This window comes from Astatotilapia calliptera, chromosome 2, assembly GCF_964374335.1.
Source record: "Astatotilapia calliptera chromosome 2, fAstCal68.1, whole genome shotgun sequence".
NCBI classification, from domain to species: domain Eukaryota; kingdom Metazoa; phylum Chordata; class Actinopteri; order Cichliformes; family Cichlidae; genus Astatotilapia; species Astatotilapia calliptera.
In genome coordinates this window covers 26,433,797-26,461,749 of record NC_137423.1, presented here as the reverse complement: position 1 = coordinate 26,461,749, position 27,953 = coordinate 26,433,797, and the positions used below count along the sequence as shown (strand labels likewise).

The 27,953-nt window shown below is 41.0% G+C and overlaps 1 protein-coding gene across 4 annotated transcripts; it reads right to left on the bottom strand.

Annotated features, from left to right (window-relative positions):
• On the bottom strand, positions 1-27,953 carry neurl1b (neuralized E3 ubiquitin protein ligase 1B). 4 transcript variants are annotated; one of them, XM_026190272.2, is made up of 6 exons: positions 27,721-27,953; positions 7,136-7,383; positions 6,709-7,042; positions 4,312-5,052; positions 1,279-1,404; positions 1-888 (listed from the first exon to the last, which is right to left on the bottom strand). In XM_026190272.2, exons 1-6 carry the CDS (start codon positions 27,815-27,817, stop codon positions 641-643), a joined length of 1,794 nt encoding a protein of 597 aa, XP_026046057.1. In that variant the 5' UTR covers positions 27,818-27,953; the 3' UTR covers positions 1-640. The 4 variants fall into 4 exon arrangements, with proteins under 4 accessions (XP_026046057.1, XP_026046067.1, XP_026046081.1 ...); XM_026190282.2 differs by having other exon boundaries at positions 7,136-7,380; XM_026190296.2 differs by lacking the exon at positions 27,721-27,953 and adding an exon at positions 11,153-11,418 and having other exon boundaries at positions 7,136-7,380.

The window sequence follows — 27,953 nt, the reverse complement described above, 5'->3', positions numbered from 1 at the left end:
CACACTTAAATCATTTTATTAATCTCACGTTGTGCAAAGCCGGGTCCTTTCTATTACACTTTTCAAACATTCAAATCCAACACACTCATATATACTAGAACCTTCTTTCTACCTACTACTACAACTTTTATTGCATAAATTCTGTGCCCTTTCCCACCACAAACTTTTAGTACTGTACATTGGAAATATGGCTAGGATTGTTAGTATAATTACTTGGACACATTATGTGACAAAAATCTAAGGCACTAGAAGTCATAGACGATGGTCCGCATATTCTGCTAAAGCACACATAATTCTAGGACGATGACGATGACAAACGAGAAATTCAGGAGAGGCTTTTTCTGCTCAACGAATAGATGTGACATCACATGGGAAATACAAAACGGGAGCACGGGTTTCATCTCTTCTTTCATAGCCAGAACCCAGGTGCTCATGTATGGATACTGTGTATTAAAAATGAGCCTCAACACAGTTCAGTCTGTCTCAAGATATAAAATCTGATAGGCACAGTTATGTCCTAGTGTGGCTAATCTCCAGTTGAGATCAAGATCCATGTACACGTGTACAGCAAAGCCTGAGAAGGAGCAACAGGTGGTATCCCACAGCGGAAGTCACCTCACCTGTTTGAACTTTTGAGCCATCACGGCCGATATGTTTTGATAACATCTTTGATAGGCCTCCGGCATATCGGACAGCAGGCATTAATCTGTCTTTTCAACTTGAGCCCGCAGTCGTTGCACAGGCACATATGTCCGCAGGTGTAGATAACTGTGTCGACCTCTTGGTCAAAGCAAACGGTGCATTCTCCGTTTTTTCCTGCAGAGGGCAGTTCTGAGGCAGTGAGAGCCGGAGAGGTGGGAGGACTGAGAGGCGAGCTGGGAGCAGTCACTGGAGAAAAAAGCAAGAAAACATATGTGGGTATTTTAAAAAAGAGCAGACATGGGTGCATGCAGACAGATACCTTTAGGTCATGTTGTTATAGGAAGAAAATTCCAGGTTCAGATCAGCTCTACTACTACTTTTATTCATTTGTGAATGAGTTAGTTTTATGTCTACTTTTACATGCCTTTTTAATTTATGAGCCAGTCTTAATCTGAGACCAAAATATTTGCTAAATTATCAATGCTTAATACAGCAGCAGAGTTTACTGGGGCTTAATCAACTGATTGTTGGTCATACATAATACAAGAACCCACACAAACCCTTATTACAGTGATCTTGAGAGGGTTTCTATATACATTGTAGCCTTGGGTATGTTGTCAACATTTGGCAACTTACCCAGAGAGGATTCAGAGGCAGAGGAGGATCTGTTGACACTGAATGCCAGGTCTGAGTCACTGTCATCTGGGCTGCTGCTCTGTGAAGTGGTGGGGGATGTAGAAGGAGGACTGGACTGCAATGTTCCTGTGTCGCAAATATAAATACACATGAACAAACTCCATATAATGTAGTGGCTTTTAAAGGTGAGCTGTGTAGCTGGTATGTTCTGGGGCAATGTGCCCTTGAAATGTTTGACAGTAACACTAGAGATTTGGGATTTATTCTGACCATGTCTAACCAGTCAGATTAGATATGCACGTGTCCTTTGTGGACTGATTTTACTTTTTCTTTTAGGAGAAAATCGGGGGATCAGAAACCGTTAAAAATGAGACTAGGAAAGAGAGGTCACAGCTCAAGGATGAACAAGCTCACATAGACGTAAACTATTCAAATGCCTTCAAATTCCTTCAGCCTGGGAAAAAATGAATTGTAGGGGGTAGAATAGACTTTCATTATTTTAGTACTAAAGCAAAACATTTTACGGAAATATGCTCATTTGTTTTGTGTCAAAAAGATGAATATGAAGATTGATGTCACTCTTGTTCTGTACATTACATAAGCTTGTCTCCACATATACAGAACTGCATGCCACAGACAGTATCACTGTGCACAGAAGAAGGTATCACATAGTTTGTTTTTTTTTACTCTCCCACACTCATTTTGTTTGGAGATTATAGGGCAGGAACTATAGACTTAGATTCACTTCCCTCTCTGCATGGATTTGTTCATTAGTCTGCTTGTTTCAAGAGACATGTGACTTTAAAAGTTGTTTCCTTTTTAAACTTTAAACATTGAGAGTCAGTGAAACAAGTAAGGGCATGCTGTTGGGGGATTAGCTGGAAATCCACTCAGGCCAAATGAATACGCTTACAAAAAAACAAAACACGGGAAATGACACATGCCCAGGCTAAAGGCGTAACCTATTTACTGAGTGGGAAAACAACAGGCAACTTCTCAGTCATGACTGAACAAGAGGAATTTTGATCACATGATATCTCAGTTATTTTTGTGCCTTCTCTTTAATGCAGTTTTTTTAAACACAATGTAAACAAGTTTATAAAAGAATCAGACCAAAAATTCTTAGGTAAAGTAATTCAAAGCTAGAGTGTACCAAAGAGTCTTCTTGTCTTTGATTACAATAGATGTGTCTTTTGCTAGTAGCAGCTAATATAAAACTGACAAGCTTAGCAGGTGGCTATCTGCTACACTGCACTTGTAAATGGAGGCCTTAACCATTTTTTGGAGTTGCTGTTGATGTTTTGTGACACAGTTTTAATGCAAATTCCTCACTGACAATATGCCCAGCTGTGGAGTTATTTGTGCATGTGAACAAGACTTCAAAGGTAATTATGGAGTTCCACAGGGTTGTGTGCTGGGAACACTACTTTTTATGTTATGAGTGCTTCCTTGAGGCAATATTATTAGAATATATGGTATATATTTTCTTTGCTTAATGGACGATACCTGGTTTTATTTATGTGTGACGTCAGATGACGAATCAAAGAAATTAGTTAATCAACAGGCGCATTTTAAATACGTAAAGGGCTGGATGTCATGTAATTTTCTTCTCCTAGATTCAGACAAAATTAAGTCCATCTTTGTCCTTCTGCGTGCGCATTAAACAAATAAAATGACTGCTTTCATTCAAATGCACAATATCTCTAAAATTAGAAACACCGTCTCTTAGAGTGATGCTGAAAAACCTAATTCTTGCACTCATTACTTCAAGGCTGAATTGTTATATTTCATTATAAGAGAGATCATATTTCTCCAATATTGGTTTCTCTTCGCTTGCTAAACTGAGAACTGAAGTTAAAACTCATCCCCTTACATACAAAACTTTTAAAAATCAGGCCTCATCATATGTTGAAGACCTCATGATACCCTAATAGACCAGTTCATTCTCAGAGGGAAGGCTTATTTATGGTTCCTAGAGCTTCTAAAAGTATTTTCAGCTATCAGGCCCCTGTCCTGTGGTACCAGCTCCTAATTTGGACTCAGGCAACAGGCAGTTTTAAGATTAGGCTTAAAGCTTTCGTTTATAATAAAGCTTTGAGTTTGGGCTGAATCAGGTGACTCTGAATCATCCCTTAGTTATGCTGCTATAAGCTCAGGATGTTGGAGCTATTCTCCTCCACTTCCCATGTGTTTATACACCAGTGCTGTATGTCATTAAACCTTGTCTTCTCTCTCCAAAGTGTGTTTTTAGTCCTGTCTCCCTATGCTGTCTTTTTTTTTTTTCAACTCAACCCCAACGAGGCATGGCAGATAGCTGCCACTGCCTAAGCTTGGTTCTTCCTGTCAAAAGAGAGTTTTTTCCTTCCCACTGTTGCCAACAGCCGACTGATTATTAGAATTCTGCCTCTAATATTGTAGGGTCTTTACCTTACAATAGTGCCTTAAGGTGACTGTTGTTAAGATCCATAGACATATGGATACCATAGACGTATACCTTGCTCACCAAGCTTGCTAATATTAGCTGATAACTTCTAACTTAAAATAATGTATTTCGTCTAACCCTGGGTACTGCTAAAGTCAGGGCTGCAAATGCATGCTGGCAAACAAACTGGTAAAGTTGTGGTGGGCAAGTCCCTACAGTCTATGGTAATGTAGTCTGAAACTGGCAGCCTCAAAGAGATGAGGAGTAAGCTACAGAGGTCTGGCAACTTCTTTCAAACTCCTTACCCTTAGATATTTATTTCATCTGCATGCTAGTAGTCCTTAGCCTTGAATGACACTGACTCAAGTGACATCAATTGAGGCACATTACGAAACACTGCAATCTGTTTTATGTAATGCAGTGATATTACCTAAGACCTGTAACTTTTTTATTTAGTACTTTTTGTTTTTCTTTCTGGTTTTCCTTCTGATCTAATTGGACTAATTACCTTAATAAAATTCAAGGACATTGGGAATTACAGTGAAAAAGGAATAATAAATATCGGGGTTTGATTCTTGATATTGATTGTGTGCTGCTTTAAATACACGTACCAAGTATCCTGAGTCTGTTAACAGCCCCATGCAGGGTGAAAAAGGCCCACAGGACCTGAGAGGAGTCCACACAGATCAGCCTGCCACGTCCCACTCCGTTCACCCCGTGGTGCACCTCTCCACTGGGCAGCAGACTGAAGCTGAGCACGTCTCCAGAGCAAGGCATCGGGAAGACCCGGTGCACCACCCAATACTCTTTGCGGTCCAGAAGAACTTCAGGGTCTGCTGGAAGGTCCCCAGCATGTAGATTAGCTGGGTCGCAGGATGTTAAACCAAATGACAACGCCCCAAAGTATGGCAGGCCCAGGTGGCCAACCTCCACATACAAAGTCTCACCCACGTGAAAGGGCCTGTCAGTGAACACCAGAGTCCGACTGCTGTCCAGAAAATGAATGCAAGCAGCTGAACGGTCTGCAGAGAGTATTACATCAGAGCCACGGATGAGGTGAAAGTGCAAATCATTGTCCAGAGGAGAAGAGAGACCCCGGACCACCCTTGGGACAATGAATCCAGTGGAAGCAGATGAGGATGATGTGGAGGAGGAAGAGGTGGAGGAGCAGCAGGGGATGAGCTGAGTGTAGTTATTGAGCTGGAGGTTGGCCATCTTGGCAGCAGCCGCCTGGTTGTTTTCCAACTGATTGTTGCTGTAATTGGCTGAGTCGTGGCTACTCTGGGGGAGATAGGCACTCAGACGGGCCGCACTCAGGCAGCTGGATCCCACACTCTCAGCAAACGTGCTGTCTGTGGTGGAAAATATGGAAAAGCAAGTACGTGACTTGGACATAGAATTACATGATTCTTCCCAGATAAGCTCAGGTCACTTCCTTTCTTGGTGTTCCTTTTCTCTTTGTTCTAGGAATGCCTTTTCATAGTAAAACTATGACATGAAAGCAGTAAGCCCTGGGATCCTATTTGTGTTGCTGCAGACTCTTTGATGTCTTTGCAATGTGCTTTTTTAGTTGTTGTTTTTTTTTTTTTTTTGGTGAGGTAAGCACCCAATAATTGATCTGATTATCACATACTGTGGGAATTCTTATAGGAAAACAATGGTAACAAGGCCCTTAATACAAGTTTGACTTTTTCAGTTGTTTTCTTTCAAGCAATAAATGCTTCAAAATAAAACAACAGAAAATAATTAGATTTAAGATTTCGAAATCATGCTATAATTGGTATTTTTTAGCTATAAAGAGAACAAACAAAAAATAATAACAAATAAATGGACCTGTTTCAGACACATTGCTCATTAATAAACAACTATGAAAAGTAGTACATTAAGGTTTTTGAGGATTTCCTGTATTTTTTAGCAGTGCAAAGCAATTCTCGCCTTGAGCATTGTGTTAAAAAAAGACAGAGAAAAAAAGACATGTTGACATCTATGACATTTCTGCAAAAGCACTTCTGTCTATCCGTGTTGGTATTTAATGCTTATTCTTACCGTTGCTGACAGCAAGCAGCTTTGAAATAAGAAATCAAACATGACTTTCACACAGTAAGCAACAACAGTTTGCTGACATCCTTTCTGATAAATCCTCTTGACGGACACTCCAAAGAGAGCTAGACTAAGCATCTGTGCTTAGAGCCCTTCATACGCCGCTCTTGTTATGATGTTTGTTGTGCTGTTAAATAAACCTTCCCTCTCAGAACAAATAAGCTCTGTTGGTCCTGAGCTCGTGTGTCATTCAATATTTTATTTGCCTCCCTATTTCATTTCCTTTCTTTGCCATTGTGTGCTCTCTAAACGGCCGCAGTCCATGCAGAGAATCCACAGCACAGCTGAAATTGTCTGTTTTAGAGACTGATATAAACAAGTCTGCCGCTAGTAGTCCTCCTTTGACTTATGATGCATTCCTTTATTACTATTTCTAGTGATGCAGGAACAGTTGAGCACACTGGCCCCTTACCAAAGCTCCTGGGATCTGCCGACTTGACCAAACAAGGCCAGAGCTCCTGTCAGACTGAAGATAAACACACCCAGTACATATGAGAGGGAAGCGCAGGGGAAAGGGTGATGGGAATGATGGCAGAGTCAAGGGAGAATGTAATAAAGTGCAGGAAACTGATAGTAAGAAAGTTTGAAAGGAGGAGAAGAAGAGTGGTTTGAAGTGCTCAGGCTGAACCGACTACTCACTACAAACTGACTACTCCTACAAACTCATCCTGTGGTGCTGCAGGGCTTTGTAGAACTCCCAAGAAGCTGCTTGAATTTGCTGTGAATGTGTTAAAACCATAAAAATATGTCACTGCAGTTAAAGCGTTCTAGCTGACTGATGAAGCTGAGTAAAGTTATTTTCATCCTTTTCCAAAAAGTTCGCGGCTCGCCTCACTCAGCTGCAGTCCCAACAGAAAACATAAGCATTTGATTAGGGTGAGAATACAACAACATAAGAAGATGCTTACCAAGCAGTGTGACCTCCTGAGTGATGCCGTAGATATCTATGATGGCCCACAGTGGACAGCCGATGCTGAGTCCACAGTGAAAGAGGATGGGCTCGCCTTCGTTGATGCTATAGAAAACTCTTCCATGGCGATCAGCCCAGAAAGCCAAAATGTTGTCCTTCAGGGCCAGTCTCTCGGGCAGAGCCTTGGCCCAGTAACCGGGCCGAGTCACCAGGTCTGGGCAAGCATACTTGGGGATATCAGCAGCAGCTAATTCACTGGGATCCAAGCTAGTAAAACCAAAACGTAAAGCTCCACTCCATCCAGTGTGCACACCAGTCAAGCGAAGACGCACCTGAATGACACAGTGAAATAACCTTTTACTTTGATTCTTTAAATGAATACCTCCTTAAAAAGTCTCAAAACTAATTAAGGAAAGTAAACAAACCTTTTCATAAAGGTGCACAGGCCGATGGCTGAAAGTGATGCCGTTGCAGAAACTGTTCTTACGGGTGGCACGCCGAAGCTGCCCATCCAGCCTGATGTTCTTGCCTTTAGCATGTGGGTGAAAGCGAGGTGACTCCATGTTGATACTGACTGGGGGAGCAGACGTTCTTCTCTCAACAGCTGCCCCATTGTTAGGCAGGGTGTAGTACTGCCGAGTAGCCACCGGGCGGGGTTGCAGAGTTGTATCTACTAGTAGAGAAAAGAGGTACAATAGAGAAAAAAGGCAATAAAGAGCCTGCTAATTATATGTATATAGCTGGTTTAGAGGTCAGAGGTAAGCCCAAAGTTGCATACTTTATTCCCCATAATAAGTTTTTTAAAACTCTGCTCTTCCCAACAAGGAGTTTCTTTTAGCATGTAGTCCATATTTACAGTATAAAAAGGCAAACTGTCCCAAATCAGTCATCTCACCACATCCGTAAGGGGTATTTATATCTCAAAATGAAATACTGTAAATTTAGTCAAAACCATGTCCACGCAACACCGGGAAACATAAAAAGTAGTGGGCTTGGCTAAAAGTAACATAAACACACACACACATATCTATATATATATATATCTATATATATCTATATATATATATATCTATATATATATATATATATATATATATATCTATATATATATATATATATATATATATATATATATATATATATATATATATATATATATATATATATATATATATGTATGTATGTAGAGAGAGAGAGAGAGAGAGAGAGAGAGAGAGAGAGAATAATAATAATCATTTTAACATTTCCTCCTATTTATGAGGTACACACATCCGTGGCCTAAAATCCCTGAATAACGCATTTGATTCTTCCACAGTTATCTTCAGAAGTGGTGGATGAATCACACAGTGCCTAGTCAGTATAGAAATACCCAAATAAAAAAAGCTTAATCTTTGATCTCATCTTCATAGGAGTCAATGCCCTTCTGGGGAAAGGAATTTCTTTATGAGCAAAACAAATTAACAATGTTCAGGAATCAAACAGGACAAACCATAAAGTATCTCAAGAGAGAGCTGGGGTGGGGGGGCTTGGGTTAACTATTAAATGGCATTAAAGCTTTAGACTATTGTTTAAGGTATAGATTGGCTCAGATTCAATTTTCAAAGGGATGCTGGGTTTCTACACTCCACCGGGGCCGCAGAGTGATTACATTTGTTTAAAATTCACAGCGAAAAAGACAATAACTCAGTGAAATGTTCCACAGTACATTTCCTAAATTAGACATTATCACTGATTATATTCTAAACTATGAAGCAGCAGCAAGAACATCTGTAACATCTCAAATGATGTGCTGGTGCCCCTTCCCTTTCCACTCTAGGAATTTAGCTTTTGAAAGAGTAAAATATACTTTGGTCAAATGGAGTTGGCCAGACTATGTTGGGGCTTAGCCTATAGGCCTTCAGCTCATCTGCCTTGCTGACAGAGTGACATAGTGGGAGTCTGCAGTTAAAGGACCAAGCCTGATATAGACACTTGTTTGCCATTATTAGATGAAAGGCATAGCACAACAGGTCATGCAGCAAGGGACAGCTCACAGCAAGGTCTGTGTTAGCCCTAGCTGGTTTCTCTCATGAATACACATTACATTGGTGCCACAGAGATCACTGGGTACTTATTTCTGAAAAATAAGTACCCAGTGATCTTTCAAAATGTCCCTATGCCATTTAGTAAACCTGCCACCATTTGGCAGAGTCATCTTTGAAACATCTTTTAACAAGCGAATCCTCTGCTGAGCATTCACTCTAGTTGTTCATTCCTACCATCTGAAACAATCCACACCAAAACTACTTTGCTAGTGTGAGAATGAGGTCATAGCTTTGAGCCATTGGATCAGTGTTTGAGCCATTGGATCAGTGCATGGTATTCTATGGCCTTCATAGTCGCCAGATTTCAACCCAACTGAGCAGCTGTAAGACCTTTTGGACCAGGATGTTAAATAACGCAGTCCACTGTCCTAATCACGACACCATGTGGGGGAATATATTTAAAAAATGGTCATCAGTCCCTCTAGAAGACAGGCACAATGGGTCACTGCGAGGTATTCTATGGCCTTCATAGCTGCCAGAAATAAACCCAAGAGAACAGCTATAGGACCTTTTGGACCAGCGCATTAAAAAATGCCATCCACTTTCCTGTTCTGACTGATTCTGTCCACTGGTTATTCCTTCAATCTGTCACTCATTTCTAAGTCATCTGCAGCTTTCTGGAAAGAAGCTTAAATTAAGATTCAAAATCAGAAATCTGTGCAATCTAATCTGAGCTGGAGCCATTTTACAGTGAACAAAGTCCAGGCAGCTGATCAGAAATTGTTTGTTTTTTTTAGTTCAGCTAATGTGGTGGTGGAGGTTATTGCCGTCAGACAAATTCCTTGCATACAGCATATTCAGTATCTGCTACCGTACATGAATCAGTTGGCTTTGGAGAAGAGTTGGGGCATGGGAACGTTGTCTTGCTCTTGATGAATAGAAAAAAGCGCAAATAAATGCAATCATAAGACTTCACAAGACAAACTGCCGTGCCAAAGAGAGCTTTTTGATAGTAAATTTGATTATGTGCATTCATCAGAGTTATCTTTGGCCACGAGATGATCAGGCTCTTTAGTCACTCATATGTCTCAGACGTATGTGTTCATCACATTGTAAATGATTCAGTGAGCAAGACAATGTGGATTTTAAGGGAATTTCCTGGTAATCACCTCTAAAGCCAACAAAATAACTCTGTGCGATGAGAAGATATACTCTGTGATATGGATTGCATAAATGCAGATATTTGATTAAAACATTAATAGGATCCAGGCTGCTCCTGTTTTTCTATGACTAAACATTCTCAGGCCAAACCCCACTTCAGCTGCTCTGGCAGCAACCACATCGTTTAGCCAGTGAGTGGGTCTGTTGGGGGCGTGAGAGGGTGACAGACATTAAATCAAAGTGATATGTGGAACTGATTATCAAGTAATGTGCTCTAGGTGTCACCATAAAGTGGCTCAGAAGGAGGCATTCTGAGAGCTCATTACAGCAGCTTTATTCAAAAACTAGGGGCTGACAATCAACCCACATGCAAATCACTGGCAATCACTTGAGACTGTACTTTACATAAAACACCTCTGATACTCGGAGATACTGGAAGCGATCAGCAGCAAATATAGTTGCATATATTAAGAATGTGGCCTAGTTTCATATTTGTTCAGTTACTGTTTGTGGTGATTTTTCTTGTTTTGCTTCTTGATGTGTCCTTGTAGTGCGTGCCCTTGGTGATTTTAGTCTGTAATCATACCAGAATCTAAGGCAAATAAACAGCCAGATATTTGCTGTTAGTGCCACACATAAAGAGAAAAAAAGGAAGCGGGAAGTAAAAAGGGGGGGAAAAAGCTAAATCCTTGTTTATCATAGCAATGATGACACTAAAAAAAATGAAAATAAATAAATAAAATGCTTAAAATTTAAATCAATTTAATGTAAGTGTTGTATGTTCAACTAATTTGCAAACAGAAATATAACTGAGGGCAGGTTACCCACTTCCTCACTGTATGTTCTGTAGTTATTTATGAGCTAAATAACTGCCATATTATTTATGTAGCTACAGTTTATTAATGCCCAAGCATCAGATCCCCAGCATTAGCTTAAATAGTCACTTTTCTGACTATTTTCGATGCTAATGCTCTCAAAATTTTGAGGCCACATCCCTTTGTATAAACCTCGTAAATGATGCTTTCAAAGTGATTATGAGGAGAAACGCGACTGCTGCTGCTGCTGGAGCGCTCGCTTGGACTCGCTCCCTGAGAATCACGCTCTGCGCCCCCGTGATGGGAAGCGCGTCTGTACGCAGAGCGAACACAAGTAGGACAAGCCATGTGTATCACTGGGTATCAAACCGTTCCGCACAGACACCCTATCTTGTGTAAACATTACCAGCCTCGTTAATGATAAATCAGTAATGAGCCTCACCTATCAAAGGTTTAGGTGTTGAATTTCCCATTATATCCAGAAATTTCTCGCGCCGGCTGACAACTTAATCCCGATTGCAGTGCTTCTCTGTCCATCCATGTATCACGGGTCTGCTGAATATTTGCCTGGACCTGCTTCAGTCTTTAGTATCAGTGCCTTCCGATCGCTCTGTACCTCCCCGCTGGACCACCGACACGCTCTTCTTAATGTCAACAGCAAGCGCTGCGACAGGCAGATACCTCCAACTGGCGCACAGCAGCCCCCTCCTTTCTTTAGTACGGGCTCCCCTCTGCACGACTTTAAAGACACAGCGAGCATAGACACCCCCCCCCCCCCCCACCCCCACCTCTTCAAAAACATCTCAGAGCCTCTTAATAATTAATCGTGATTTAATCACCGCTATAATGAAGCCCCGTGGGCGTGTAGCCTTTAAGACAAACAGTATGTTTGATAGAGATGCAAAAGGAGAGTCTGTTGAGATATTTGCATATAATAACTGCATGCTGGAAAGTTTGGCAACAATAAAATGACTCCATCATGGCTGTTTAACGGATGTGGCGGTAGTAGTGGCAGGGGGTGGGGGTGAATTAATCTACATAAAGTTAACAGATAGATTGATAGATAGCAAAACTGTAAATCACAGAACCCTAAAGCAATATACACACCAATGGCAAGGGGAGCGACCCAGATTTTATCACTCACTCATAGAGTGCACGGCAGATAAGGATTCCACACTTTTGATAAAAGTCCAAGCATTGTATGAGGAAATCCCCTTTTTCCCCACCCTATCCTCTGTCCTCCCACAGCCTTGACTGCTGTGCTTCTCTCAAGCTGTTTCCTGTCTTCTGGACCGCACTGCTCTCTGAGGAGCCATGGCCTGCAGGGCTTGTAGGAATCAGAACATCAGTGAAGGGGGAGCTAGGAAAGCATGAGCATTACAGAAGCCCGAGGTGCAGCAGCAGCAGCAGCAGCAGCAGTGTGACAAATATCATGAACAGAATCTGTTCTTGAAGAAATGGAAATGCATGAATATTTATGCTCGCAAATGATACGTCCTAGACGTCACCATCATGGCAGTGACTAATTGGAAAGCATGGCAGAATTAGGTGGTTCGTGTGTGCGGGTTGACTGTCAGCACAGTCAACCCGCCAATTTGCAAAGGGATGGGGGGGAGAAGTGCCGCTGGTTTCTGGTAGATGACAACATGGTCATATTTGATCTAACTCAATCTGAGGGCAAGCAAGCCTTGTGTGAGATGGTGTTTGGGTGAAGGCAGACTGTAACTAAATATAACTCAAAGACAAAAGCGTTTGTTTCTTGCTCCTCAATGCTGTTTGTTTTAGCAGGATATGGTGGCTCCTTATAAGCGCCTTGGTGAATGGTGTAGGGGGTGAAGCGAAGCAGAAGTGAAATTCCCCCTGCCCTCACCCTTGCCTCCAAAAAAAGAGTTGCTACTGCAAAGGGATTAACAAAGGAAGTGAATATGAGGCTGCAATGAGTTCTGCAATCAAGTTTAACTGTAAACACAACAGAGCTGCAGGAACAAGTGCTGCTACTTCCCCCTGATGCTTGATGTACTGTGTGAGTGCAGACTACAGGGTGTTAATGAAACCATCATGATTACTAGGCTCACTTTGCTCCAAAGAAAAAGAACTGTACTTTTTAGGATCGTTTTTTGCACAATCATTGCAGAAACAGTGGGGCATCTGCACAAATATCCACTGTGCGATACTTGGGGAAATACACTTTCTAGAAACTGCCTTCCTAAAAAATGACATCATCAATCTTTCCACACAGGGCCCTAATACAAATGGATGATAAATTACAGGGAAAAAACAACAAAGTGTCTTAGTAGGTGCTGAGCCACCACATCCTGCCAGGATAACTTCAATGAGCCTTGGCACCGACTCTCAACTGGAGGGATTAAACACCGCTCTTGCAAAAGATATTTCCTCATTTGGTGTTTGGATGAGAACGTCATCTGACACATCAGTCTAAAATCTGCCACAGGTGTCCAATTTTGGGTTGACATCTGGTAATTTTGAAGGCCATAAGAGATAATTTACATAACTTTAATGCTCATTAAGTCATGCAGCGACTCCTCGTGTCCTTTTAATGGAAGCATTGTCATCCTCAAAGAGACCACTGGCACTGGATAATTAGCCACTGAATAACTGAGAAATGGACCCAAAGCATATCAGCAAACTGCTTCCCAGAGTATAACAGAGCCATCAGGTCACTGTTTTAACTTGTCACATGCCCCTTCTCAATGTCATATACACCAATGAGGCATAATATAAGGATGTAAATTAGTTAGCTGCAGACCAGTCAGGGTTCCCATGCTGATCTCCATCCAATTATGATGCATGTGAGCATCATAATTGGACCGTGGAGCAATCGAAGGTGGCCTGGTCTGATGGATGACTGTTTCTTTTACATCATGTGGATGGATGGGTGTTTGTACTTACCTGGGGAACACCTGGCACCAGGATGCATTATGGGAAGAAGACAAGCCAGCAGAGGCAGTGTGATGTCTTGGGTCCTGCCATCCATGTGGATGTTACTTATGTCATATGGCAGGATGAATGTTATTTCTCGGTTCAACCCACCTTCGGCCTGACGCATTAGGGGGGCGCTACTATAAATAGCGGCCATTTGAGCGTTCCTGGATCGCTTACCTGTGATCTCCTTTTTGGTCACCTGACTTCCCTTGGTGTTGCAGAGATCATTTGCGGGTTACCCTTCTGAAGCCTCCATCGCGGCTGGAAGGTGTTTTGTCATTGTAGTGCGTACATTACCTTACTTGGTGGTAAACAGGTATTGTTTTTAGGTCGTAGCTGTAGAAGCCTCCTATGAGCCACTCTGCTCATGATTCGTGACGCTGTTTACTCAGTTTTGTTACGATCTCTGCCTTTTATTGTTCTTTTATAGTAAATACTTACTATGCTTTGCAGGAAGTGTGGGCCTTAGTTTTACAGAACGCTAAGCTAACTGAAGTGCTGCTGCTTTGCTTTTACTGTCTGTTCCTGTCGCGAGGTTTCTTTTCCTGCTGCTGCCAGCCTTTTAAAGTGGAAGTCAGCGTGGACAGCGGCCATATGCATGCTGCTTATTAATAAATTGTCAAACTGTTTTTATCATCGAACCTCGTCTCTGTGCTGAGTATAACAAACCTAAGTGCCTTCTTGGTGATCAGTATTACTTCCAGTATTCTTCTGGGTGAAATTCCCAGGGTGGCGTTGTCTTTTAAACTGTGAAGAGTATTTACTTTATTCCCACCTCGTGCTGCTACACTTATATACTATGTACCTAATCATTGTTTCAGACCATGTACACCCTTTCATGGATGGCTGTGGCCTCTTTCAGCAGAAATGGTTCAGAAAAGGTTCGAAAAGCACAGGGATGAGTTTGAGGTGCTGAATTGTTCTCTAAATTCCCCAGATCTCAATCCAATCCTTCATCTCTCTAGGATGACAAACAAGTCCAATCAACGGAGGCCCAACCTCGCAAGTTGCAGGACTTGCAGGATCTATTGCTAACATGTTGGTGACAGATACCCCAGCACACCTTCAGGAGTCTAGTGGAGTTCATGTCTCAATGGGTCAGGGCGGTAAATCAAAAGTGAGACCAGGACCATATCAGGCGGGATGTCATAATTTTATGCCCGAGTGGTGTATTTGTATTTAGCGATATACATATTACTTGATTTTGCATACAAGTAAACACACTGTGTATTCCCACAGTGTAGTTTTTAGTGTACCAGTTACACTCTAACTAAACTATGACCTTCTCCTAATTCTAAAAAAAAAAAGATGTGGCTTCTAAAATCAATGAAGCAACATATTTTTGTTAAAGAGCTAAAAAAAAATAATCTAAACCAAATCAATGTAGTGAAAAAACTGTGGTCCCAAAAGGGGCATAAATCACATTCTCCTTGGTAACAGTGTTAGAATTTGACAAAACAGCACTATTGCATTTGGAAATGGTTTGGTTTAACTATAAGTGACAAAGTCCTCTAAGGGGTGTAATAATTATAACATGGGGCAAAGAAGGAACTGAGGTGGCATTAACCGAACATCAGATATTAACACGTAAGACTGTTGTTCATTTCCCTATTAACTCAAAGACCACTGTCTAACCTTAATCACGCACACCTGGCATAAACCACAATTTGGCCCATCAAACAGAAGTGCTTTAACTGGGGGGAGGTGATGTGCTGTTTCACATCAAATTTATTTTAAGCTCTGACTTTCAATTTACACTTTCCTGTGGCACTAAGGAGCCATGTACACTGGCAAGCTTTTGAGATTTTGGTGTGATTAGTGAGTGCGAGGTGCGAACGTGGATTAATCCAGAGCGGAAAACACCAGCAAAGCCAGCTGAAGCGACATACAGTCCAGAGGAAAAGCTGCATCTTTAGAGCAACGGTGTGCTCTAAAATACATAATAATGCATACGGTCCCCCTTTGGGATATTAAGCATGTGTAATGCAGTGATATCAATGGCTCCTACAGCGAATCAAGTTGTTTCCAGAGGAGGAGGGCAGACATGCCTCGTTTGCTCAAGGAAACTTGGCCCGCGGCAGCGCGACTGCTGCCATGCAGAGCAGCGCAGTGACTGGTCCTTGGACAGCAAAGTGTTACGTTTGCAGTATTTTAAATCTCTTTAAAGATTCAAAGGCATGTGTAGAAATGCTGAGCAGATGGCTGTTTGGGAAGGTTTGTGTGTGGTGGTCTCAGTATCAGGGGGAGGGCTGCTGTCCAAACCCCAGCCACTGATCTAATGGATGAAGTGAGTCATACCCACCTTCAATGTGAACACAACCATCTCCATCAAACACACATGGGCCAGCACAATAAGCCGCATTCATACAACAATGTTTTTCTGGTCACCTTTTTTGTTTTTGTGCACTGTTTTCTACTACGGTGCATTCACATCTGTTTCCAATGTGTCCTCCTGTCTTTTCATTAGGTCGACTCTTAACGGGCCACTGGAGTCAAGCACCTGCTTTTCAAAAAACGCAGTAAGAGTTCAACTATTGCCAAGGCCATTGTGTCAGTAAAAAGCCTCTCACGTAGATGATGAAACACTCAACGTTTAAAAAAAAAAGAAAGATACAGTTTTTTGTTTTGTTTTATAAATCAAAGCAACTGTGCAGCATTTGCCTTTAATTGGAGCCATTTTAGGAGGAGTTCTTGCCATGTGCTTGGTGCCCTCACAGACTGTTTTAATTTGCAAAATCCTCAGATCATAGGACTGAATGCTGTGGTAGTTTCAAGAAGACAAAATGCTTGGTTTCACTTTTGCAATTTCACATTTCAGTAAATTAAAAACACCACTGGTAGTGAATCACTGACGAGTGGTGTAAATTGAGAAGATGATGCAGTGTAATGCAGTCGTTTGACAATCTGAGCTTTTTAAAAATGATGTTATCTATACATAATTTAAAAAAACTAAAACCTAATTATACATATATATGAAGAAAGGGGTGAAAGATGACAGTTAAAGGAATGCAAATCTTGAAAGGTGGGCTACACATGGCTGAAATCCACAGCTGGAAGCGAAGAGTGGATGACACAGTAATGTTAATAATGGTAAAGGACATAGTAACTGTGGTATGGGGGGGATTTCCTGATTCAATTTCCATTGAGGGAGTCTAAATCATGACATTATGTAACATGTCAGGCCCTAGCTTTAAATGACCTCTGCTACTCTGACAATGGAAGCAGAAGCAAGGCGGCACTGAGAGAAAAACAAAATCTGATGTTATTCAGCATTTTAGATGCACAAAAATTTGCTACATCTTACTAAATTTTAATTTCTGGTAGTGAAACATGAAGCTGTGTCATGGCTCCTCCATGTTGTTTCAGGCCTCACTGTCAGTGGGAGGCTTGCTAAAAATGTCCTTTCAATGCATTTAACCAGATGCACAGACAGTCTTCTTCCTCCATCTGTTCTATTGTCTCGATGTTCTCTGGGATGAGGAGCGGATGCACCACCAGAGGAGATGCAGGAAATACTCTTGGCCGAGAACGTCTTCTAGCCTCTCGCACACTGTCTTCAGATTCAGGTGTGGCTCAAGACGGTGGTCGAATTAAGGTATTGCCTAATGCGAAATTCATACCCTTACAAAAAATTTCCATTACGGTATGAGTTGGAGAAGTCTTCAAAAGCACACACACTGTGTTGCGTAGACATATAATCTTAATGTGTTCCTTATGCATTCATCTTTTAATCTACTAGACTGTAGCTTATTTGATGTAGTGGAAAACTACAGTTGTCAGAGGGCTCATCGGATCTCAGACTGGTCTCCAGTCTAAAGAGGAATAGGAAGGCTTATTGATGCCCGGGTCAAGGTCTTTGTCATCTTTAACATGACTCCACACAAACAGCCACAGGCTCACTCCACACAGTCTGTCAGGCATGCTCCAGAAAGAGATGTTTTTGTCGAGCACTAAAATTTACGAGCTAAAGCCATATATTTTTAATCATCATTGAAGAACAGTGAAAAATAAAAGGGGATCTCGTGAAGATTAAAAGTAAATAATGCCCCAATAAACAGAGGTCTGTGTAAATATGTGCGTTTATAACCAACCCGGTCTCACCGCAGTGTAAATATATTTTTAAGGGATCATATTTTGAAAGGCCGGGTAGATGTTGTCAACCCGCAGCCTTCCACTGCTGCACCGCAGTTGTGTAAAGTCCCGTGCCATATTCACATTAATCCTGTGAGGGCTACAAAAGTGAGGCAGTGAATTCTTGTGGTCTGTATTAAACAACAAAGCTATATTTAAGAAAATTCCAATTAAGCCTCTTAACATCATTAGAGTTTATGACACCGTTCAAAAGCAAACTACCTCCCAAGCAATTTAAGGCTTGTCAGAATTTGCCTTCCGGGTCCCAAATTCGAACCTCTAAATTGATTCACTCTCAACTATTCAGCGGAAAAGAATTCACAATCTCATTAGAGAAACTCAAGTGGTTTGAGGGGAACTAAACTGCTGAGCAGCCAAGTTTAGGGACTTTTCAGCTACAACCATTTTGCCATTTTAATCCATGCCTTTATGTAGTTTCCCTTTCATGTGTTCATCACGTAATATAATGTCTCGCTAAAGCCGGAGCAGCATTTTATTAAAGTTAATGTTCCTGAAAAGTGGAGCGTTCAGTTTGTGAAGCATTGAAGTGTGCTGGTAAGCTTTAAATGACATGACAGAATAATGTGGACTTTATAGGAGACATACAGGCTTGTGTGTTACAGTTAGAGCTGGATATTTCCTTTCATTTGTTTGCAAACCGCTCCCCCAGTAACCTTGACCACAAAGGGCTCGATGACCGAGGGCAGACCCTGAGGTTATGACACAAAATACTTTTGCTATTATTACCATGTCGGTCACAGTGTACATGAGATCTAAGCCCAGGTTCAGCAACAAACCTGGCTAAGCTCTCAGTTCGAGAAAAAAAGTTTCTATGAAGTCAAAAACAAAACAAAAGACACAGGAACAACAGCCAGCAGCCGTCAAACCCAATCCTGAAAATGGTGGGATACTGGGTAAGACGCAAATAAAAACAGAATGCAATGATCTGCAAACCTCATAAACTCTCAATTTATTCATAACAGAAAATAGAAAAGATATCAAATGTTAAAACTGATAAAAAGATGAAGGGGCTAAGGTTGTGGACATGAGGTCGACCAGAGCACCAGTGACCCCTATATCCATCCATGGAGTCTCTACAAGAAAGGCCAAAGCTGCCTCTACTTTCTGAGACGACTGAGGTCCTTTGCCATCTGCTCAGGATTTCTTGTGGTGTCCAGTGCCATCCTATGTGCTTTGGTGCGCTGGGGCAGCAGATTGACAGTAGTGCATATCAACAGACTCAATAAACTGATCTGCAAGGCCAGTAACGTTGTGGCTGTGAAGTCTGACTCTCTGGTAGAGGTTACTGTCGATACTGGAACATCTCACGCTGGACAGCCACAGGAGGACATTCACCAGAAGCTACGTCCAAACTGTGGCTGGACTATTTTCACTTACATTATCTTGTTTATACTGTTGTACATTGTATTCTTTAACTTTGGAATATCTAATCTAAAACTATGCTTTGAGTGCCTTAGTTGGACTTATGAGTCTGCATTTTCTATCTTTTGTGTTTACATTTTTATGCCTGCAACAAAACAATTTACCCCCGGTGGGATTAATAAACTGCTATGCTATTTCGTTTTAAGAAAAATAAGAAAAATTTCATGTCTGGTAGAATCTGATGCCAGCAACACGTCTCAGAAAACTTGGGACAAGGCAACGAAAGGCTGTAAAAGTAAGTGGTACTAAAAACAAACAGCTGGAGAACATTTTTACAACTAATTAGGTTAATTGGCAACAGGTCAGTGACACAATTAGGTATAAAAAAAGAGTGTTAGTGAGGCAGATGTGCAGATGTTCACCAATTTGCAAAGAACAAAATGTCCAACAGTTTCAGAATAATGTCCCAGAACATAAAATTGCAAAGAATATTTCATCGTGTATTGTCAAATATCTTCAAAAGATTCAGAAAATCTGGAGAAATCTCTGTGCGGAATGGACAAGACTGAAAATCGGTACTGGGTGCCCGTGATCTTCGGGACCTCAGATGGCACTGCATTGAAAAAAGCGATGAAAGCACTCCGTCATGGAAGTCACTGCCTGTGAACCCAGTTTTCCAGGCAATGCAAAGAAATACATACGAAGCCGTACGTAAACGAAGTTAAAATGGACTGAGGCAAACTGGAAAACCGATCCGTGGTTAGAAGACTCGAATTTGAAATTGTTGTTATCAGTGCTCAGTTCAAACGCCTGTATCTCTGCTATAAAGGGAAATCAGTGCCTATGGAATTGGCAGCTGGCACATCTGGAAAGGCACCATCAATGCTGAAAGGCACAAGTACAAGTCATAGAGCAACATATGCTTCCATCTTTTTCAGGGAAGTCCTTACATATTTCAGCAAGACAATGCCAAACCTCACACTGCCCCTATTCCAACAGCATGGCTTTGTAGTAGAAGAGTCCGGGTACTGAAGTGGCCTGCCAACAGTCCAGACCTTTCACCAGCTGAAAACATTTGACCCATCATGAAACAAAAAATATGACCAACAAGACCCAGGAGCAGCGAGCAGCTAGAATCCTATGTTAGACAAGAATGGGACAACATTCCTCTCACAAAAGTCGAGCAGCTGATCTCCTCACTTCCCAGATGACAGACAGTTATTAAAAGAAGAGGAGATCCTATACAGTTGTAAACATGGCCCTCTCCCAACTTGTTTGAGACATATTGCTGCCATGAATAGAAAATGACCTTGTTGTTTTCTTAAAATAGTAACTGTTCTAAGTTTAAACATTTTATAAGTGTTTTATTGTGAATTTTAAAAGTGGGCTTATGTTTTTTTTCCCTTGGAAATCACTGCATTCTTTTTTTATTGACATTTGGCACTGCATCTCAGCTTACTGGAATTGCGTTTCTTTGACCATTAAGGTCCACCTGATTTGTCTCACAGTCCAAAAGGAGAGGGGCATATGGAGGAGCAGACAGCTACTGCATTACATAAATGCATATTTCCATTCAGCACTCATCTCTTTCCATTGCTCTGCAGTTTGTAGCCAGAGACAGTATGACAGACATAAGCTGCATGTAGGGTAACCTCCCTGTAACTCTAGCTTTCCTGTTTTTCTACTAATTGCCCCTTCTCTGGCCCTCTCTTGGGGGTTAGGAGTGATACGCAGGACTGTTCTGCTGAAAATTTCCCATACAAGGCAGAAAAAATACAGTGTTCTGCACATGTCAAAAGTCGTAGAAGCTACTTTGTTGCTCCGGTCAATGCCTAATTTATCGGCGCCTGAGCTTTAAATGTTATCAAAATAGTAAAACTCCCTCTGGGTTCACCTTATGGCTGATGATAGATGCCTATTATTTTTGTGATTTCACCACAGTTTGTGTATTCTAACCACTTCCCAAAAAAAATTATCCCCCGATCAAAAACATCTGAGCAAACTAAAACAGAGGCTCTAACACAAAGCAGTTTTTGTTCTCCACTGGACTGTGCACCATGAAGGACATATAAATGAAACTCCAGGGGGCACATAAGTCAGGCCTCTCCTTCCCTAGTTCTGGGTGCATGAGTCACTTGTGTCAACTGTCATAAAAGAAATTCAAGCCACTAGCAGCACCAGAGGTTCAGTAATAACGTGCTGTTCTTTTTGGTATCTAGGCCAGTTTGAAGGCCCGCAGCTCTGCTCACTGACCCTTAAATGAAGAGGCTCGAGTTTGTCTTATAACACATATCATGCCAACTAGCACATCTTTACTTTAACGGTAAAGTTTAATTAGCAAATTTAATATCATTAAAATGTTTAGCGGATGGCAGCATCAAGCAGAGACCTCTGGTGAGGAAAACTGGAAACCAGTGCCAAAAATTGCAGTTCCTGAAATTGCCACTTGAGGCTTACTCCAAAACTGAGTCAATCTCCATAAAGTATAAATAAACATGCTTACAGTTACAAGACCAAAGCATGATTTAAAGGAATCATCTGATAAGATGAACAGAGAGTCCAATTTTATTTTCATTTTACTTGTATGTTACTTATCTAGCACATCTCTTTGTCTATGTGAGGCTAATGCTATCAGGCTAATACTTTTGCTAGCATTAAAGAGCAAATAACTTAGAAGTCCACATTCCTGTCCAAATATGGTCACATTTGGCTCTATAACAACAAAATATTGACAGTCTTCAAATGACTCATGATAAAGTCTTCAAACTACGACATTGCAACCATTTGGTCACATTGCAGTTGCTGTGTTTAACGTCTATATACAGTCCATGACAAGTCTTTGTTTAAAGTCCAACGGAGAATCACATCATTCTGCTTTCAATAAAAGTAACAATTTTAGTACATTTTTATATATTTTACCTGTAATCTTAGCTGCCCATTTTGCTTCCTTTCCTGCTGCTATGTCCTTGTCTTTTACCCTATTGCCTCGTTGCATGTTTTTTCCCCCCCCACTATTTTAAAACAAAGCAGCAACATGTAGTCAGAGAAACATCTTGAGCTGAGGCATGCTCCCTGCCTCGCTGCTGACTCGGGTGGGTGTAGCTAATTACAGAGCAGGTCCCGTATTGTCCAGGTCTCCAGGGAAACAGCTTTCATCCATCCCTAGTTCCCATGGTGCAGCTTGAAGCTAAGGTGTGCGTACTGACTCTTCTGCTAGCGACCATGCTGTTTGGGACGGATGCACTTCACTGAGCACATTTAGGCTGTTTTCTTTCCTGCTGCTTGAGATATAACTTCAAGATCAACGAGTGAGATGCACAGCATAACAGATCAGTGATGGTGAGTCCATAAAAAATGATCAAATCAGTCAGCAAATGACACAAAAATCATGGCACCCCTCTTGTTATGTGATTCAGGTGTTTATACAGAGGTTTCTCTTACAACTATATATTTGATACTCTACAAACAGAGAGAATTTTTCAGGAAATATGAAGACAGAAAATTATACTGGCTAGCCGGGTATCTGCATCTTATCACTGTCTCTCCAGACAAAGCAGAAGAAAAATAAACGATGTATGTGGTGAAACATTGCTCCTCGACAGATTTGCAAAACTGTGACTGTAGTTCAAACATGACGCTAAGACAAATAGGCAGCCAAAGTTTTCCTGCGATTCAGATCATCTTGTTTTGGTTGACCCAATCAGACTTCAATGCCAAAATAAACACCTTTCTCACATAGAAGTGCAAGAATGATTATTTTTTTTGTGAGAATTACTTTTTTGTTTGTTTCTAATCGCAAAATAAGACAGATGAATGATGAACTTTCTAAACTTCAGAGTGAAAGCAAAGGACCGCTTTGATTTATTCAAAGTAAACTCATGGTTTTGAACAAAAATATTTGGAGAAACTGATGAAATCTTGATATATACAATTTAGCTACTCATATCTTGTGTTTTTGTAGATTTCATGACTAACATGTTGATTTTTTTTCCCCTGTACAAAATATTTTCGATTTTCTTTTCTCTAAATCATATAAAGGTGGCCAGCATCTGACATTCAAATGTAGCTGTTAATTCAACTGTCATAAAAATCTAGCAAAGCTGGAATGTGCTGAACTGGACACAAGCTGCTATCCGCAAGCCCAACTCCAAAGACAAACTACATGTCGGACATCAAAGACAACTGCCGTGGAAAGGCACGCACCAGCGGGAACTCTGTAAGAGGATATCATGTCCAGGACCTTGTGAGATGTTACAATGTACAGTATGCAGTTAAAATTTTCAGGTAAACAACAGGGCCCAGTAACAGGTAAAGACTGCAGCTCTGGAATTTGTTCTTATTTTATCCAGGAGAGGAAAGACGAAGTTGTGGGTGCCAGAAAACCCCAATGCGTAAACTTTTATTTGAAGCAGGAAAACCGAGTCAATTTCACAGACGCTCTGTTCCCCTATAACACTTCTACACTGCTGAGTGCTTCCGCCCATCTGTTCCCCTTTTCCTGTTCTCTCTCTGCAGCCAATGGGTCAATCACCAGCCACACCCTTTATCGTAACCCCCCTCCCCTTCTAGCATCATTTGGTGGGCTTTTTTGGACTTGTTATTTTTCTTATCTCTCCTTAAAGCAACCCCTCTTTCCTTTCCTACTCCATGACCCTCTTTTTCTCTCCCTCGCTCTCTCGTCATGACATCGTTCATGTGACACGTGTGGGAAACTTCTGCAGGGCCCCTGCTTCAGACAGGACACTGATATACTGAGAGTGCTGGATGACAGGGCTATTTTTGGAGCTTGTAAATATGAGAACTTCCTTTCCTAAAGTATATCTAATATCCCAGGGGATTAGCAACAACAAGAGACATAATTACTGTGTGTCTGTTATCAATTAGAGTGCAGCTTCTTCTGCTTTTCTCTATGTTTTATTGATAAGACAGAGATCCACAGTACCAGCCCTTTTCCAAGGCTAGCCTACAAGTTGCACAACAAAATCCTTTTGTCTGTATGATAGCATTTTCAGGCACTTCCACGTATTATGCAGTGTTACACTTAGGTCATAGAGAGACATAGAGTCCATCATCACAGTGTGAAAGTGAGGCTCAAGTCCTGTTGATGTTTTTGTGACTGCCAAGACTCATCCATGAGACATTACACCACAATGCACCAACAACAAATGCATACTTCAGGGTGAAAGGCAGAATTATAGCGTGCTGGTGGGCAGACAGCTGTGGACATCAAGGACAAGCAATCCTTATTATACTTTTTTTTAAGTCTGCTTGGACTCCGCCTCGACGAGGTATGCATCCATGTTGGTGCATTGTTGTGTAGCGCTTTGCAAAAAAAGCAGATCTATGATGTTTTTCTCCTTTCTGCAGCTCTCACAATCCAAGTTTAGACTCAATCATTTTTTACGTTTTGCCAACACCTTGACTCATAAGCGTGCAAGTATAAATGCAAACCCCTTCTACAGTGTAGGCCCTTTAACGCAGTACTTGAAATTAGGCTTTCACCCCAAGATTTATGGAGCCATCCCAGCACACGGTTCAGAAGGTAGTCAAACCTTCTCCCCTGTTTGGAAGTGAAGAGACAAGACAAGGAGCAAAATAAAGTGGAAAGATAATTGAATTTGACCTTTGGAGGAGGAAGCTGAGGCTGCGATAAGGGAGATCTGGGGTTTGTTGCCAGTGTTTTAACAGAAAACAGACCACACAGCATGAGAGCCGGGAACTGCTCTGAACAGCCGCAAACGGATTAGCTCTAACCAACTGACTGGACCTATTTATAAAATTGAAATCAGTATTAAAAATGTATGGCGACTGCTTACAGCGTGACTTTCCATCAATGAAGATGATTAATAGGTGATATATATGCACCGAATATTACTGCCGAAATGATAATGTCTTTCATATTCTTTCTTCTTTTGCCTCTCTCTGTCACAGGCGCACGCACAGCCGAGTGGTCATAAATAAAGTCAGCGCTGCTTAATGTTTAACTGAATCCCTCTTTGCCACCCAAGAGCTTTGTTATGAATGAGGGAAATGAACAAGTTCACACAAAGGACATTCTTATTTTGATATTCATATAAAATGCAGGCAATCTGTAACACATACAGCATGCAACCTAAACATGCATGAGATCTGAAGACAACAAATCAAATTCTGCTCTTTTTTTTCTACAACCACTTCTCTCCTCCGCCTCATTGTAATTTGAAACACCAGCCTGGCAGATGCTATCAGGTCTTCTGCTGATTTAAATGCTTTAAAAGTACCATTAGTCCTATAAAGAGAAACCCTCTTGTTCTGTGAAGCTTTTAAATATAGGAAAAACCCAATGAGCGGTCACTAGACAGTCACATTTGTTGCCTGAAGCAAAAAGACATAAGGATCTACTTGCACTTCATTGCAGAATAAGCATGCAGCTGCTTCACAGAATGAACAATGGATGCTTAAATAGAAACAAGTGTTTCTGTCCAGTGCTGCGACTTAATCCAGGGAAAGACTCCGATGAAAGATGTAGTTCAGCTTGTCCACAAAAGTCCAATGAAGTCATACTTCGCCTTGCCAGTTCAATCCTGAAGTGCTGATCCCTCTAATAGGGTCCCTCCATAGAGCGATATCAATATGATACAATGGCACCACCTAGCGGCGCATATGCGCATTTCTAAAACGCATTCCTCTGCGATCATAGCAAGTACAGAATGTTTATATGTACGTGATTAAAGAGAAAAAAGATGCCAATGTCTATTGAAAATAAAATAAATAAAAAAACTGTGTAGATGTATAGAGGCATAAATAAATACAGGAAAAAGAAAGAAACAATAGTGGGACCAAAAATTTGAAAACACAGTCAGTTTGTATATTTTCCTTGCTTCGAGATTACATTAGTTCTCCACCAGTCACTTCCTTGTCTGTTCTCACAAGCTTTTTTGTGTGTTTCTCATCAGCCCCTCGGGGGTGTTGGGGAAGCTATGAAGTGGCCTCTTTTAACCTCTCTCAGCCCACATGGACCTCAATATAGCAACAATATGAGCAACAGGCATTTCCTGTCTGTCTGAAAAAGCAAATACAGAAGTTTAGTTTGATTAGGGTGTGGGGAAAACGTGAAGACACTGGAGAAGGGTTTCAGCTACAAAATGTGTTGTTTTTTTGTTTTATGTGAAAGTACAAAGTTTAATGTTAAAAGTATATGAAAAAGAGCCAGAAAACATGACTGGAATTCATATTATTGTGGGACAATTGCGTGTGGTGCTATGAATAACCCTGCATTCATTAAGGCTCCATTGTACGGTGGCTTATACATTCACCTAACACATGAAACATTCCTAGTACGATCCCAGTAGGAGACACAAATGGTTGTGTCAGGAAGGTCATGTGGTCTAAAGACCTGCCAAATCAAAACATGCTGGTGAACAGAGGCGTGTCCAAAAGAGAGGCGTGGGGAGGACCAGTGCCACCTAACCCATAACTGATGCCCCCCACTAAAGATATGATATATGAACTAAAGCACTACTTATATCTAAAGTACTGCTATTATATCTTACAATTAAACACCATTAGATGAGCACATGGATAGGGCTAGTAGGGATGTAACTGAGTGCATTTATTCAGGTTGAATATTCTTCTACTTTAACTAAGTAGTTCCATGTTATTCTGCTTTCTGCTTTTACTCCATTATATTTCAGATGCAGTTTTTACTCATTGTACTCAATATTGTTTAGTTTAACATTTTAGTTGCCTATTATTTTGTAAAGTAATTGTATTATTATAGCTAAAGCTACAACAATTATATAATAACAGCAATAATAACGATCCAGTTATATCATGAATAAGATTATGAAAAGTCATTCAACATAAGGAGTACTAGTTTTTAGGCCCACCTAAAAACTCTAATCAAAATTCAAGAGAAAGTGATACATTTCCTTGAAATTTTTGTTGAATATACATATAAAACAACAGGTTTTTGAATGCAAATTTTTAATGCTATCCAGTCATACACAAACAGATAAGGCCAACGTGTGACCCACCTTCCACTGGGACACAAACTTCATTATGGTTCAGTAAATTTAGGTCAGAGTACTATCACAACCTTACTTCCTCCTATTATGGGTTTAAATTTACTTTTTTATATAAATAAATGTATATAAATATGCAACTGTACAAACTTGTCAGTAACTTCAAACTGAATTTTTGTTACTACTGTTGCCCACCTGCAGTACCCTCACAACCCACCAGGGGGCACTGGCCCACACTTTGGCAGTACTAATAATAATCATCACATTGTCACATAATAACCACTTTGTCCTGGTTCTGTAACAAGAACCAGAGCCATAGATGAGTCTGTAAGTCATGTCTTTTTAAGCCAGTTTCTACATCAAATTCCTTTGCAGTACCTCTGCTGTGCTCTTGATCTCCCCTGTGACACCCCATTCCAAAAATCCTGAAAACGCCCCTACTCATGGCTAAGGGAGCAGCCACAGATGTTTTTTGTTTTTGTTTTGTTTTTTTAACTAAGATTTAACAGATTGAAATGATACACACAGAGAAATAAAGTGTAAGGCTTACCCTCTGTGCTGCAGCTCAGCTTCTTTTCTCTGCTGGAGAGGGGCAAACCAAACAAGCCAGAGGGAATGCTCAAGTTTGAAGAGTGGTTATTTCCCATGTTGTCTCCCCCAGAAAACAACACTTCACATTTATCACTACAGAGCTTCTCTTGTCGTGTACAGTCTCTGCAGACTGGCGGGATAGTGAAAGTCTGCTTCTTTTATTGCTAAAACCATCCCGCCAGAAATTTGAAG